Source organism: Pelodiscus sinensis, chromosome 1 (assembly GCF_052426305.1).
Source record: "Pelodiscus sinensis isolate ZL-2025 chromosome 1, ASM5242630v1, whole genome shotgun sequence".
NCBI classification, from domain to species: Eukaryota; Metazoa; Chordata; order Testudines; family Trionychidae; genus Pelodiscus; species Pelodiscus sinensis.
This window is the reverse complement of record NC_143052.1, coordinates 168,290,631-168,307,271: the sequence shown is the minus strand read 5'-3', so window position 1 is coordinate 168,307,271 and position 16,641 is coordinate 168,290,631. Positions and strand designations below refer to the sequence as shown.

Below are 16,641 nucleotides of genomic sequence, written 5' to 3'. Positions count from 1 at the left end.
GGGCCCAGCAAGGCTGTTGGCCCCACTGCTGATTCCACAGAAAATTTGCTCACGGTTACACAGGCAAATATCTTAAGTTTACTTTTCCTTGTCAACGGAGCTGATTTGCTAAGGAAACAATCAGATATTAACCATGGAACCTCACAATGCCATTTTGCAACAGTGTAACTAAGGCAGTTATTAATTTGGAGACTATAACCAGTAGAGGTACAACAGACGCGTTCTTTCCAATAGCTGAGTCCCTGTCACCAGAGCCTGCCTGCCAATGCTCATTTCTAGTGGTTGAAACTTGTCTTGGAACTGCTCTATGTGAGCCCTTGTCTGTTTTAGGGGAAAGCTCTCACCAAGAGCAAAGATCAGGCTTATCTTGGATCTGCTCCCTGTGAAAGTCTGAGTTTGAGAGTATAATGATCAATAAAACCCCAGAGCAGAATTCAAAGTTGCTGAGAAAGGAGAAGTGATTTGCACCACTGCAGGCAGGTTATCAAGGAGGTGAATACATGAAGTAAGACTCAGTTAAATAGATAATCTTTTAACTCAACCTTTGCACAGTCCAAATTCAGCTGTACCTACAGGCAAAGCCACAGGAGAGACTGCTGAGAATTCCCTAGGGGACAGCACCCTGCAGACACAGGTAAGAACTTCCCTTCTTTCTTTACTAACCCTTGCCCCCAAACCTCCCAGGAGTTACTACCCTGGTTACCTTTTTAGGTTGTTTACCCCTATTCCTCAAAGCTTTTGTGCAGCAAAAGGAGTATTAGCATTAAGCCCCGTGCTAGCTTCCCCACTTCCCCCCCTGAAGTGCATGAGTTCAATATCTGCCTTTTCCGGCACCTGCAGATTTCTTCGGCTTGGTTTTCGCTGGGATTTATCTCTATTTCAGGGACTGGTGAAAACTCCTAGGATATTTCTACACTGCCCCCGTTTTGCGCAAAAAATATGCAAATGAGGCAAAGCATGGAATATCACAGCACTTCATTTACATAATTAATGAGGCTCTGTTTTCGTGCAAGAGGCTTGTGCGCAAAAAAGAGCCATCTACACAGCTCCTTTTTGCGCAAAAACCCTCTCTTGTCAAGAGCCATTCTTCCTGAAAAAAAATGCGGAAGAACAGCTCTTACAAAGAGGTTTTTGCGCAAAAGCCTCTTCCGCAAAAACGAAGCCTAATTTATTATGCAAATGAGATGCAGCGATATTCCACGCTTCGCCTCATTTGCATATTTTTTGTGCAAAACGGGGGCAGTGTAAACATAGCCCTAGAGCAGGGTTTCCCAACCTATGGGTTGGGACCCAAATATGGGTCGCCATTACATTTCAAAAGTGTCTCCACAGGTGGCTCTGCCTCCCCACCTCCCCCCATTTTTGAATTGCCTTGGGTCACCAAGTCTTCCTGCATTGTCAAAATGGGTCCCCATCTGGAAAAGGTTGGGAACCGCTGCCCTAGAGTATTTAGAACAAGCCACTATGCGCTGCAATTTTCACAAATGCAGCCTGCTCCAGTTTAAAGCAGGTCAGTTCCACAAGGGCAAGTGGTTGCTTTGCCTGTCTACATGGAGGATTTGTCATAATACCAGTGCATGGGGGATAGAATCAGGGCAAATCGTGACTTTTCAAAGGAAAGGCAGGTAAATCGTGTGCTGTGGTCTCCTCTTTACCTATAGGAGAGCTGTGTTTGGGATTAGAATCTCTACCAGGAGAAATTTTCAAAATTGGGTTTAGGAAAGGATGCACCTGCTACAACTGAATTTACTTCAGTCTTAATTTCTCTTTTGTGGATATGTTCAGTGCTAAGTATTGCAGTATATTCAATCTTTCCAGCTATGGGCAGGGTCCTAAGCTGACAAAACTGTATCTTCCTTCAGCTTCCATAACACATCTGTGCCCATCTGACTTTCAATATGCTAGCTGACCTAACTCACCCATATCCTTTCACCTATAGGGGCAATCATCTTTTAATAAACGGGGAGGAGGAGATTGTTTTTGAGCTTGTTTATACATGAAAATTAACTTATTATGAAATCTGGTGTGAATTTAAAGCATCTTTTCCTTGCAAACCTTTGCGGGCACTCTTATTCAAGAAAAAGAGTATCTTAAATTCTGACTTTGTTAAATAGCACCAGAATGAGAGGGTTCACACAGAGAGTTAATCTGGAATAATTATTCCAGATTATAATCTGATTGTTAAGAGTGATATGTGCATGTGGGCCTGTCTATCCATCTTTAGGGGGATAGCAACAATACAGAGAACAATTTGGAGGGACAAGTCAGCAGCTAGAGCTTCGCTGGCATTAATGGGATCTTGGACAAATTTTGTCAATGCTTCTTAGAAATAGTCTTGTTAATTATCTCCACACCCACGAAGTCCTAGGCCAGACCATCCCTGCAACATGGGCCTATTTCTTTATAAACGAGCCCAATTTATTTTGAATAGCTCTCTCTCTAGTCACAAAGCTTCTCATGGACTCTGCTGACCTAGGCTAGCATCCTGTGGGTGGTCAGAGAGAGTAGTTCAGAGTCACAAAACTGAATTGATTAGAATACCAGACAGCTGAAACGAGACAGAGTTTCTACATATATCATCCACAAGGTCTGGCGCATAAGGAGAGAAACACAGAGTACCTAGGAAATCTTTACAGCAGGACAGGTGATCACATGGACTGTATTTATCTGGGCTGCGATTAATGTGTAATTTGTACATCACAGCTTGCCTTGGTCACATGACAGCTTTTTCTCTTAGTAATAAGCAGACAAAAGTCCATCCAAAGGGTTATCAGTCATTAACTACATAATTACCGTATTTTCCGGCGTATAGGGCGACTGGGCGTATAAGACGACCCCCTATCTTTTTAATTAAAAGATAGGGTTTCATCTTATACCCCAGCGCCCTTCCGCCTCCTTTGCTCCCGGTGTCCCTGGTCTGCTGGAGATGGTCCCCAGCAGACCAGAGGCACCGGGAGCAAAGCCGCCAGGAGCGCCTGGGCTCCCCCCGCCGGAGCCCCTCCGCGGCTTTGAAAGCCTCGGGGGAAGCCGGCGGCGGGGCATCCCAGGCGCGCATGGGCTGCCCGCCCGCCGGAGCCCCTCCGCGGCTTTGAAAGCCTCGGGGGAAGCCGGCGGGGGGGCATCCCAGGCGCGCATGGGATGCCCCCCCTCCGGAGCCCCTCCACGCCGCGGAGGGGCTCCGGAGGGGGGGCAGCCCATGCGCGCCTGGGATGCCCCCCCGCCGGCTTCCCCCGAGGCTTTCAAAGCCGCCGAGGGGCTCCGGCGGGCGGGCAGCCCATGCGCGCCTGGGATGCCCTGCCGCCGGCTTCCCCCGAGGCTTTCAAAGCCGCGGAGGGGCTCCGGCGGGCGGGCAGCCCATGCGCGCCTGGGATGCCCCGCCGCCGGCTTCCCCCGAGGCTTTCAAAGCCGCCGAGGGGCTCCGGCGGCGGGGCATCCGGCGTACAAGACGACCCCCGATTTTTGGGGGATGTTTTTTAACTTCAGAGGTCGTCTTGTACGCCGGAATATACGGTACACAGATTTTTTTGAAGAGCCAGTCAGAGAAAGATGTGTTAGTAAACCACAACACTCACTAGGATAGCTCTTTGGCAGGAGCTGTTGAACAGTGAAATTGCCACCCCCTGGACCTACTCCCCAGAGTGAACCTTATTTACCATGTATTACATTTTCCCTTGTTGTGAATTTTATAATGGTCAGGCACAGAAAAGAAAAAAAAAATTCCATCCCACCGACTAGTAATATCCCAAAGACCCATCTGGCTACACAGTCAGCTGGCCCTGAATTCTGCCAGAAAGTGCTCTGGTTTGCATGGCAGGCTGGGGCAACAGATTGGAAATTCAGCATCAATTAATACTTAAAAACTTGAGTTTTTCAATGAATTAAATGGAAAGTAATGAACCCAGTCCATACAGCAACCTACTGTTTCTGTAATTCCTTCAAGATATGCAATTTCCTCCAAAGTGTGAAAATATTTTTGTACATCATTGCACTGTAGAGGTCATCAGGGCAGAAAGCTGGAAGATCTGGCAATTAGATAGGTAGTGGGCAGAGATCTTTGGTACCTGAGAATACAGGTTAAGATTGTGGTATAAGCACATTATCTAGACATTTGTGCTCTAATGACCAGCAGCAAAAGATTTAAAACCCCTTCCCAAACCCACAAAGCCTTCTCTGTGCTAGCACAGCCCAGTTTTGTAGGTGTGCATCCAAAGGAGTTTTTCCACAGGTGTAATATTACTACCTGAGGGTATGTCTACACTACCACCCTAGTTCGAACTAGGGTGGTAGTGTAGACATACCCTTAGGGACATTAGCCCACTTCTGTTAATATACCTGCATCTACACTGAAGGCTTTGGCAGCATAGCTATGTCAGCGGGGGGGGGGGTGGATTTTCACACCTCTGACCAACATAGCTAAGCTAGTATAAGTTTTAAGTATAGCTCAGGATAGAAGGGACTCAAAATATTTAGTACACCCACATTTTTTCCTTAGCATCTTTTTCTTCTCTCCTCCATTACAGCAGAAACATCTGCAATAGCAACGCCTACCTTTAGTTCTCTGCTCCTGAAGTCTGAGTATGAAGAACACTATCAGAGCCAAAGGACTTTCGGCCCCTTCTGTCTCAGATATTTGAATTTCATATGTGGGACTGTCAGCACTTAAAGGGGACCAATGAAGTCCTTGGTTTCACTTCAGATTAATTCTGTTTAGCCAAAAACACTAAAAGGGTCACTTTGCTCAAAACAAGCAAGCAAGCTATCTAGCTTGCTTTCTCTTGACCTCCTCTAAGAATCCAATTTTAGCCACACCTCAATTTTCTTTACTCAGCAATGGAATAGGCTCTGATTACAGTTTTCCTATTTTATTTTCTTTATCATTTTGCCTTCAGTCTCGTCCTTAACAACATCAGAGTTGGAGGACAAAAGCATTTTCTTCTTTAACTTTGTTAAAAGCACTTTGGCTCAAATGACATGCCTCCTTTCACCTAGTCCTGTTTTGACATACCCCTTTTCCATTCTACTTGGCAGAAATGACCTTTGCTCCCCAGCCTCGAGAATGCAAAGTAACCAAACAAGAAGGGGAGAGTTATGGATTCTACCTGCGCATTGAAAAAAACAAATTGGGTCATCTCATCCGGAATGTGGAGGACAGCGGTCCAGCTGACAGGGCTGGGATGAAGGATGGAGACAGACTTCTGAGGGTCAATGGGTTGTTTGTGGACAAAGAAGAACATGCACAAGTAAGTCTAATTATATTAGTCCTCAGACAGTCCTCAAAACTTCAGCCCCGCTTTGGATATCTGGTTCAGCAAACCTTTATCCGCCACTTCTCACATAATTCCTGCTACAAAAGCTAAGAGCTGAATAACTGAGCATACAGGATTATTTTTCTCTCTCAGGCATCAACAGACCTCAAGTTGCTCCAAAGGAGCTTGAAAAGATCTTTGATGAAATGCCCCAGTAGGCAGGGAAAGATGCAGAACTCCCATGTGCTGTGCTTCAGTGATAGGGGAGATTTTATATAGGCCATCTGGGTGCTTTTCTGCATTTACCACCTCCAGGCTCATTCTATCCATTGCAGGTAGTGGAGATGATCAAAAAGAGTGGGAATTCTGTAACCGTCCTCATTCTGGATGAGACAGCCTATGAAAAGGCAGCGAAAGAAGGGGTGAACTTTGAAGAGCTGGGTCAGAAGACAACTCAGCAGCAAAAGAAAGAGCCTCCAGTCATGAATGGAGTAACAGTTCCAGTTCCACAGCCTCGGCTCTGCTACCTGGTGAAGGAGGGAAACAGTTATAACTTCTCCTTGAAAACCACAGTTGGTGAGAACAATGGGCGTAGGCGGTAGGCAAGTGCCAAAACATACAACTTATAATTTCCTGACTGCATATTTTCTCTGGTTAGGTGGGGGGATAGGAATTGATTCATCATCCTGTCCTATTTTCTGCCAGCTGTTGAAGCAGACTTGCTAAAACCATTTGCACCAGGCTCTCAGCTGCCAAAAGCACCCAACAAATGATGGCTTCAAGTCCAATGCACCTTCTTTGAATTACCTCAGGGTTCTGGAGCTTATTTAAAGGCAACCATCTGAGAGGGGCTGAACCATAGTATCACAGTGTACAAAAGGAAAAAAGCTTCTTCCAATCTATGTGTATTCACATGAGAAGCAAGACATTTAGGATTTTTTTTTCTTTTGAACCCTCTTTCCACAATGCAAGTCAAAAGAATGGGCAGGATTCTGTAGACCTGTACTGAATTTCTCCCATGAAGCTAATACAATGTAAATAACACCGTGCCTAGAATAACTCAGGGACCACATGTGGAAGTCTTTCAAACACAAGAAACTCTGAAATATGGATAAGTCACATTGAATGACAAAAGTGGGCCTTAATCAATTCTAGCTTTAGAAAATAATTCAATTCTCCATAATACTAAGGGTCAAGCAATAATCAGAAGAGAGGTGCACAATAGTTTGGGTCACAGATGAAGTTCCCTCTCCTCTCTAGAGGTTATCCCTCCAGGGCCAGAATGAGGCAACACAGGTGTGGCTGGGTAGAGAAAACTTGTCATTGTAACTGTTCTGTGGATAAACAGAGCCCCTTGGTCTCCAAGGCAGTCATTGCAGAACCTTACATCAGCATGAAATTTGCTTGGCAATCTGTGCAGGCATGTTCCAGTGACTTGCTCTGTGCAGTAAGTTCTCTTGCCTCTTCTAGGTCAGAAAGGCATCTTCATAATAGGTATGTCTCCACAAGGAGTGGCTGCGAAAGCAGGAGTCCAACATAATGACCGCCTGATCGAAGTGAACGGGAAGAATGTGGAAAATGACACACATGAGGAAGTGGTTGAAAAGGTATGTTAGAAGAACTCCTCTTCTTCCTTCATTTAAGCCATTTCCTCAGCCTGAGGCTACTAATGTCATTCAGAGAGCAAGTGAAGTCAATACAGTACGTTATCTGCAGTATTGCAGTCTTAATGTAGGCGACTACTTTGGCTGTGTTTCTTGGGTGGGTCAGGGACAGAGTACAAGGCTGCGGAAAAAGTTGGTTGTTCTTGACAAGTCTGGCATCAGACATTATAAGCTTGCTTTGGAAGAACACTGCCCTTGAGGCAGGCCTGAGTGACATAAGCACCATAACTGTACTGTTGCCATAAATCTGAAAAAAAAAGTGGTGGCACAGGCCTAGGAATTCTGAAAATCTTTCCGGTGCTTAGGAAGATGAGTTAGTCAGCATGTCTGGGGTGGAGCCCAGTAAAAGAGGAATCTTTCTGATATTCAGATGGTAAGACTGGAAAGCAAAGCAGATTGTACTCCATGAGTTAGATGAAGGGGGAGGAGGGTTCATGTGAAGATCTGGATAATTGGGGGGAAAAGGAGGATGGGATTCTCTCCTACTAAGAAATGCAAAACTAATTTCAACAGTGCCATTTACAGACTCAGTCAGAGCCAAACAACGTAACCTAGCGATCAGTAAAAACAAAGTGTATAGCAAACCTTGCATGAAATGTCCTGTTGTCACAATATACAACTGGTATATTCTTATTTGTGGTGAAGGTGGTTTAAAGATCTATTCTGTATTAGGAAAAATAATGAACATAATTTGAAAAATCAAACTCGACATTGATCCACTGAGAGAAGTGTCAGAGGTAAGGATAGAAAGAAAAGAACATGTGATTTTTCCATTAGTCTCTTTTGGAAAAAAAAAAATCACATATGCGGATGCTTTAAGCATTCAAACACCAGTATGCCTATGAAGCAACTTGAGCTAAAAAGGCTTTTAGAATATCTAAACTAAAAATCCTACAGCATTTCATTGTAATAGTGCTTCTCAAATTATGGGGCAGGCCTGAGGATGTGTCAGGGGAGATGTGAGCTGTGTGTTTTGTTTTGTTTTGTTTTGTTTACAAGTGCTCTGGCTATCAGCCCCGGATGTATGGGGCTCATGTAGAAGCCAATGAACTAGCAGAAACAGGGACAACCAGAGCCTCATCTCCCAGGCTTGACTATCCTCTCCCTGCCCCCTCAACCCTCCATATCCCACAAGGCTCAGAGTCTCCTCCTCATCCTCCCAATCCCACACCGGGAGGTGGCAGGGCTCCTGTTGTCAGTGCAAAAATAAGGATGGCAAATAGGGCACTAAGTCTGCTATGAAAAGTGATATTGCTGAATATTTCTTTTCACATCACCGCCCTTACTTTTGTGCTGCTTCTGGCACAGTGCTGTCTTCAGAGCGGGGCACTCAGTCACCAGCCGCTGCTATCCATGTTGCTATCAGAGCTAGGTGGCAGTATATGTACTTGAGGGGCAGGACAAACTACTAGACGAGAAGCCCAATTAAATAAGTTTTAGAACCACTGCGCCATACTGATCCAAATCACTATACTAACTACAAAAAACTGTAGTGCTTGTGTTGTGTGCTGTTATTGCAACACTTTTTAGAAGGAGAGGAAACATAGAATCATAGAATACTAGGTCTGGAAGGGACCTTGAGAGGTCATCGAGTCCAGTCCCCTGACCTCATGGCAGGACCAAACATACAAATTTTGAAGATGGAGGTAGAGAAGCAGAGGTACAATGGGGATAGACAAAAAACACATGCAATGGTGATGGCAGTGTAGGGTGATGGAAATAGTTCCAGAGCAGTTAGAGATGAATGTTATAGCAACATGTGGTAGGTTTAGTGGAGTCAACAGTCATATAGGCATGTATTAGAACACCACCCTGCTGTCTAGTCTTTGTAGACCCTACAGCCCATTTATCTACAGCCCAGCATTGTACATTAAAGAACATGCCAACATAAAGCTCTCCACAGCCCCCACACTCCATTCAAAGGCCTTTGTGTGTGTGCACCATTAACAGGTGAAGAAGTCTGGAAGCCACATTGTGTTTCTGCTGTCAGATAATGAAACTGATGAGTATTACAGCAACCACCAGATGATGATGAAGAGAGAGACAGCCAGCCTGAAACTGCTTCCCCACAAACCTCGAATAGTGGAGCTCAAAAAAGGAGATGACGGTTATGGGTTTTATCTGAGGATGGAACAAAATGGTAACGGTGAGAGCTCAGCCATCAGCCATCCTCCTGTATGCTCTGTAGTACTCTTTTATGGGGCCCTGAAGGACTCCTACACTCCAGTGCCCAGTGTCCATCTTGGACAGATCATTTTCTACCCTGCTACCAACCCAATTCCCTTACCCCACAACACACTTCATCACACCATCCCTCAAAGCACACCTTGTCACAGCCAAACAACCCCAATCTATAGCCTATGTTATTCAGGAGACCTAACTAGATATTCACAAATGGCCCCTCCTGGCATTGGAATATATGAATCTCCATCAAACTTTCCAATCTGAGGTGGAACTTGTGATGTTTGTGGCCCTCCCCACCTGCTACAATCTAGCTCCCGTAATTATCACTACGAGGCAGTCTCCAACCCCTTCATTTTTGAGGGTCAGCAACATGTCCAGAGTAACGTCTGGTGGTTTTTTACAAAAGAACTCTACTTTATCTGAATAACTTGAAAAGGATCCTCAGATGCTCTCTCATAACTGGGTTCACCAAAACCACAAAGTTCTCAAGTTTAAGTAGACCACATTTTTGCCTCCAAGTAAATCACAACTTTAATTTGGGGAAACATTTTCAAGTCACTTAGAAGGAGATCTAGATTCTACACTAGAGTTAATATAGAATGAGCTAAAAATCAGGAATCTTATTTCAACCTGAAGTCAGAGAGTGAGTTTCTACTGTCCTACATGTTTTTCATTATCTTAACCAAACTTCACCCATGAAATATCTGCTTTTCTCTATTAAAACTAGATCTGTTTTTTTTCTGTTTGTTTTTTTGAGGTCAGGTCATTTAATTAAGGACATTGATTCTGGCAGCCCAGCAGCCAAGGCAGGTCTAAAGGACAATGATATCCTGGTGGCTGTAAATGGGGAGTCAGTGGAGGCACTGGATCACGACACTGCAGTGGAGAGGATTAAGAGGTGTGGGGAAAAGACCACATTGCTGGTAGTGGATAAGCAGACAGACACCATGTATAAATTGGTAAGGAAATGCAGACTGGGGTCAAGCTTGTATAGCTCCTCACTAGGTTAAGGAATGAACAAGCAAGGAAAAGATGGGTCTATTTTGAAAGAAGCACCATTACAGAGACTTTCTAATAGCTCTTATTCAAGTACTCTCTACAATGAACATTTGAGATGGGCTCATTTCTGTCTTACTCAGGGGAGACTTCTACAATAGGTCACTAAACTTCCCAATTTACTCTTGCCCTAGACCAGAGGTGGGCAAAACCCTCTCCGCAGGCCAGATCCGGCCTAACCAGGGCTTTGATATGGCCCCGCGAGGCAGTTCCAGGCCCTGCCCCATAGTGCAGGGGTCGGCAATCTAGGGCATGCATGCTGAGGGAGCTCAGCCCCGCCCCTCCTCCCCGGCACAGCCATTGGAGAGCACTCCCTCCTCCTTGAAGCAGATTAGGCTGCAGTGGGACGAGGCAGCACTGGGGCTGAGACTCCTCAGCAGGGACCGGAGGCACTGCAGCCATGCAGTCCAGAGCTCGCCATGGAGGCGCCACTGCTCCAGCCACGTAGTACCTCTAGCCTCAAGGGCCAGTTCTGGATTACATGGCAGCAGTGCCGGCCCCGGACTGCAGGGTTGCAACAGCGGTACCTCCAGGGTTGGCTCTGGACTGTGTGAGTATGCTGCAGCGGCGCCTCCAGCCTCCGAGACCAGCCCCAGACCGCATGGTTGTGGCAGTGGTGCCTCCGGGGCTGGCCCCGGACTGTGGGGCCAGCTCCCTTCACCTGGCCAGACACCCTATTCCCAATCAGCTTCTGCACCCAACCTCCCTCCCAGATCCTGTATCCTATTCCTATCCTACTTGTGGCAGCCCTGTCCCACATACTCTACCCCTCACATTTTTGTTCCTACCCCAGAGCCTAAGGAAGTCCATAAAATCCACTAATTCTGGAACACCAGAAAAGTAAATCTGGTCTATGGGAAGCCCTGAACCTCAGTCCCTACCTTCCCTTCCCCTCAACCTGGGGAGGAGTGAGGTGTCTCAACTGGGACTACAGTGAGCCCTCGCTACTTCGCGGTTCGACCATCGCGGATTCACGACTTCGCGGACTTTTTTCAAAGCCTCGGGGGAAGCCGGCGGGGGGGGCATCCCAGGCGCGCCTGGGCTGCTCCCCCGCCGGAGCCCCTCCGCGGCTTTCAAAGCCTCGGGGGAAGCCGGCGGGGGGGGGCATCCCAGGCGCGCCTGGGCTGCTCCCCCGCCGGAGCCCCTCCGCGGCTTTCAAAGCCTCAGGGGAAGCCGGCGGGGGGGGGCATCCCAGGCGCGCCTGGGCTGCTCCCCCGCCGGAGCCCCTCCGCAGCTTTCAAAGCCTACTTCGCGGATTTTCAGCTATCGCGGTCGGGTTTGGAACCTATCTACCGCGATAAACGAGGGTTCACTGTATATCAGTGAGTGTTGGGGGGTTTTGAAGGAGGTTTTTTTGCTTTTCAGTTTATACATGGTACCCAACTGATTTTTCTGTGGGCCAGTGACCCCCCCCCCCAAAAAAAGGGTTCCCCACCCCAGACATAAATAAAGAAAAAGTTGAAACTTTGTGTTGGACATAATATTTTACTTTATTTGATAAACTAACATGAGAAAGTTAAAACGCTTAATCAGTTTCATAAGTTAAATTAAACCATTTTCACTAGCTGCAGCTGGTTCAGAAAATAAAGTCACTGTACCCAGCCTGCCCTTGCCTTCCCTCCCCTGGCACACAGATCCATGAATACGTTAAATCTCATTAGGCCACTTCTGAAAGGCTGCCGACCTCTGCACTGAAAGGTAAGATCTGCATCTTTATTTATTTATTAATGAAGCTGCTGTAAGTAGGACTATTATTGACTTTTAAAAGTATTACAGGCACTCAGACCCGTACATAGAGGCGAATAAGTCAAATCTCAGCACTCCACCTCTGAAAGGTTGCTGACCCCTGCCCTAGTGCATTGCCTAGGAGCCGGAGATATGCGAGCCCTTTCAACCGCTTCTATTTAAAGGGCTCGCACTGCTTGCTGGGTGGCTGCGTTGCCTGGCAGGTGCAAGCCTTTTGAACAGAAGCAATTGCAAGGGCTCGCAGCTCTCAGTCCCACTGTCCCGTTGCCTGGGAGGCATGAGCCCTTTCAACTGCTTCTATTCAAAGGGTTTGTGCCTGCTGGGCGGCTGCCAGGTAACAGGTTAGCAGCATGGCCAGGAGCTGCCAGCCATGTTATGTGAATTCTAAGCCTCCGCCCCAGACAACTCTGGGAGGAGGCTAGCCCCCAGTACCTCTCTCCAGGTCCCTTCCATTGGCCAGAAGTGAAGGGGCAGGGACCCCAGGTCAATCAAAGCTCCCAGCAGGGTAGTTCTCCTGTGGCCACTTCCAAAATTTGTGAAGTGCCCTTCCTTCCAAAATTATTGCCCACTCCTGCCCTACACCATCCTATATACTGCTGAAACACCCGATTTGAGGAGGTCGAGAGCAACAAGTTAATCAAATGCAACTATGAGGCAGTTTCTGTATTAGACAAGAGATCCCTGCTCACGTTTGTGCCCATATTGCAGCTTTGTATCTCGTTTACTGGATAGGTTTTAATAAGCAAGTAGAATCCATAGGGTCGGATCTATACTATTGTAAAGATTTCAAACATAAAATGTTTAGACAGATATCTGTGAGAGTTATTACATTAATATGGACTTTCCTTTGCTTTGGTCTTTCAGGCTCAAGTTTCCCCATGTTTGTACCTCCGGGAAATACAAAAATCCTCTCCAGTTGAAACAGAGGAAGAGCCGATATCACATGTTGATCATGAGGTCAACCACAAGCCCAAAATCTTCAGGCTGGTGAAGGGTTCTAGTGGATTCGGCTTCCGTTTAAATAGAAACGAGAATATGCCCACACAGTTCAAAGAGGTACTAACCTAGGGCTTCTAGATTGGGAGAAGCGGGAGACACTAGAAGGGAGAGTATGGGCTACAATTAGACATCCATTTCCTTCATTCTGTGCTGTGACTGAACTTGGAACAAGTCATTCTAAACTATATGTAACAAAAAGGCAAGGTTTGTCCTATGTGCTCTTGGAGGATAAAGAGTTTTAGTCCATGAACTCAGGATAAAGTCATATCCCTAGAGATGAAAGGGTGATCTTGTGATCAAGGTACAGGAGCAAGAGTGAGACGACCTGGGGTATACTCCTAGCTCTGCAAGATTTCTGGGGTAAAATGCATAACTTTTGTCTCTCTTTCTCTTCTTCGTTAATACTTATCTAACCCACAGGGGTGCAATATTAAATTAATGGTTGTAAAGGACCTGAGTCTGACAAGATACTATAAAAATGTAAAATACAGCAAGCCATTCTCTCATTCCCTAAGCACCACAGTTAGCACGAGTCCTAAGCCTCTTCCTCACAAAGTCAAAACCCCTTATAGGACTATTAATAAAATATATATTGGAACGTGTTACGGAACAGACATTTCTCCAGATAAGTTTTGCTCAAATTATTTTTTTCTAGTCTGTACTCTACCCCCTGTATTAGGGAAAAAAACCACATAACATTCATTTTCTATTTATTATACTTGAGCATTAATGCACCTTTAATGGTACTGTGCTGGTATCACAGCTTGAGAGCCTGTTATTTACAGATACAGAAAGGTGGGCCAGCTGACACAGCAGGACTGAAAGAAGAGGACATTCTGGTAGAAGTGAACGGCGTGAACATGTTGAATGAACCCTATGACAAGGTTGTAGCAAAAATCAAAGACAGCAGTGACAGCCTGACTCTACTGGTGTGCAGCAAAGCAACTTATGAATACTTTAAGTCTCAGAATATTCCAATTACTGCCCCTCTGGCAGATCAGCTCTGTGACACTACTGATCCTCCTGCTTATACAGAGGACCCACCAACAGAGCCAGAGAACACCTCCTCAGAACCAAGAGACAGGGTAGGTAATCTTGAGGTAACCAAATCTTGGGGAGCAGGGGGTGGGGAAAAGAACCTGAATAAGACATTACATTTGCTTGAGGTAGGAACTATGAATTCTATTTGTATTCTGGATTTACAAAATCCTGATCTACAATAAATAGTATGCAATGGCACAAGCCTGGTTACAGAGGATAGAACTGCCTCCTTTTCTTAAGCCACACCAGACTATCTACTGGATCCAGGGAGGAGAAGAGAAAGAATGTGTGTTTGTGTGCACGTGCCAATGTTAGAGAGAACATAAAAGGCAAGTGGAGATACTATGCTGTTGCAAGTAGGTCTACCAATATAGCATTCGTTAATGTAAATGAGAATAGTGATAGAAATGTAGCCGTGTTAGTCTGGGGTAGCTGAAGCAAAATGCAGGACAATGTAGCACTTTAAAGACTAACAAGATGGTTTATTAGATGATGAGCTTTCGTGGGCCAAACCCACTTCCTCAGATCTGAGGAAGTGGGTCTGGCCCACGAAAGCTCATCATCTAATAAACCATCTTGTTAGTCTTTAAAGTGCTACATTGTCCTGTAAATGAGAATGACATAATCAGGAATCTTTTGTTCAACCACAGGCAGCACAGGCCACAAACAGGATTTAAATACAACTATGACCATGGGGAAACCATGGGAAACATTCTAAAATGATGCAGACTCTGGTGGGCATGAGATGGGTACACTGTGACACACTGTGACCAACGAAGGTCCCAAAAAAAATATTGGTGCCAGTAACAAGTTTGACATTTGCTATTGTAAAAAAAAATGAAACCTCTATTCAACTGCTCTGACTCCTGTGTGGATTCAGAGTTTTATCTACTTTGCTGTGAAAAATAAACAAGTTTTTACTCATGTTCATTCAGAAGAGACACCACAGCTAGGGAGGAACAAACTGGATTCTATTCCTCCACATGTATTATCCCCACAATTGTTAACTAAGGCTTTGTCTACAGTAAATAGAAGATTGCCACTACTGTGACCGATCTTCCGGAGTTCGATTTAGCAAGTCTAGTTAAGACTCACTAAATCAAACTCAGAGCACACCCCCACTGGCATCCAGTACTCCTGATTTTGCGACAAGTAAGGGAAGCCAACAGGAGCGTATTCTACATACCTGGAGTTGCATACCTTAAGCCAAGCTGCCTGGTCTAGTGTAGACATGTCTTAAGTTCCAACTGCAGATTCTTTCAATGATGTCTTACACCCCAGGCTGGATTTGCAGAGCTATAGTTAAACCCTTCTTTTTATCTGTGACCTTGGTTGATTTGATAGGGAAGTTGAACAAGCACATGGAACTCCCACTAGACAATTTAGTTGCTTTGTAAAGTGCACTTAGAAGAATAATTCACTAACTCCCCATGCAAAGGCAAATACCTAATGGGCATAGATTTGGAAGAGACTGATAGAGATTCCTCATGCCACTGTAAACTATCAGACATGTTAGCTGCAACCTTAAAATAATAAATTTCTACTTATTGCTTTTCCACAGGCTAGCTCCTCTTCCTCCTCCTCTTCCTCCTCCCTCTCAGTAGCTTCAGCAGAAGAGGATGAAAACACCCAGTTATGAGACAGACTACAACAGAAGCTAATCAAAGAGACATCTTCCAAAGCTTAAAAAAAGAAGTTCTCTTCCTCTGAGCGGTCTTTGTTCTTTCACTTCTCAGAACCACACTATGTTATGGAACTTCACACTTGTGAGGGCTGGAACAGCAAGTTCCTTCTACTTAATTTTTCCTGAAAAGGAACACCCCACCACCACTCCCACTTACCTAATGGGAGTTTATTGGCCTTCTGCCTGGAGAAGCGGACAGTTCTTTACTACTTATATTGCTCTGTAAAAGCTTAAATGACTAATAAGGAATTTCTGCCACCTTATGGGGGGAGGAAATGTGATTCACAAATCAATAAGTATTGTGGCCTTTTAAAAACAAGGAAGATCCTAAATATAAAAACTGATTTATCATATTCCCCACAAGAGACTTTTTTCCTCTAATCAAACCCCATCAGCTAAATCATTGTGAACAACACTCCTTCCACTTGTTAAAAAGCTGTAGATATTGTCTCTTCCAAACAACCAGTTAACTGTTCGCTAGCCAGAAGGTACAAGCATCATTCCCTCCACGCCTCTCTTGTAGCTCAGATTGTACAGTATCTGTAATTTATATGTAGTCTGTTTGACTACACGCCAACATCTTGTCTCTAATCAATGAAATATGAACCAGCTCTGTAGTACCAACAGTATATGCTGTACCTCCTTGCTGTAAACTTGAGACAAAGCATAAATAAATCAGAGTGGCTATTTCTCTTTCCTGGGTCTTACACTCCTGCTCTGATGTACACTCCACAAACAACTTTGAAATGAGCAAAATCTAGGAGTGGTTTTCAGGAAGCTATATGTTTATTTGCATAGGTGAAATTTTCCATAGTGACTTGCATTAAGGAGCATGAACTGATGTAGCCTATATAGGTTGGTGGGGAACCCAAAATTTCGAGTGTATAATGTAAACTTGTTATAGCTGCCATCTTTGACTTCACATTAAACTCTAAGTGATAGTAACACAAGGCTGGACTCTAATTCATTATGCATTAAATGGTAACAAAGGACTGACTTATACTAATCACACAGACCTCGC

The 16,641-nt window shown here is 45.1% G+C and overlaps 1 protein-coding gene across 1 annotated transcript; it reads left to right on the top strand.

The window, feature by feature from the left end:
- The first annotated feature begins 478 nt into the window (after positions 1–478).
- PDZK1 (PDZ domain containing 1) lies at positions 479–16,570 on the top strand. The gene is made up of 9 exons (XM_006124248.5): positions 479–634; positions 5,029–5,240; positions 5,582–5,822; positions 6,717–6,853; positions 8,861–9,056; positions 9,857–10,053; positions 12,761–12,952; positions 13,681–13,980; positions 15,498–16,570. The coding sequence occupies exons 2-9, from the start codon at positions 5,031–5,033 to the stop codon at positions 15,573–15,575; spliced, it is 1,551 nt and encodes a 516-aa protein (XP_006124310.3). The 5' UTR covers positions 479–634; positions 5,029–5,030; the 3' UTR covers positions 15,576–16,570.
- The last annotated feature ends 71 nt before the right edge of the window (positions 16,571–16,641 follow it).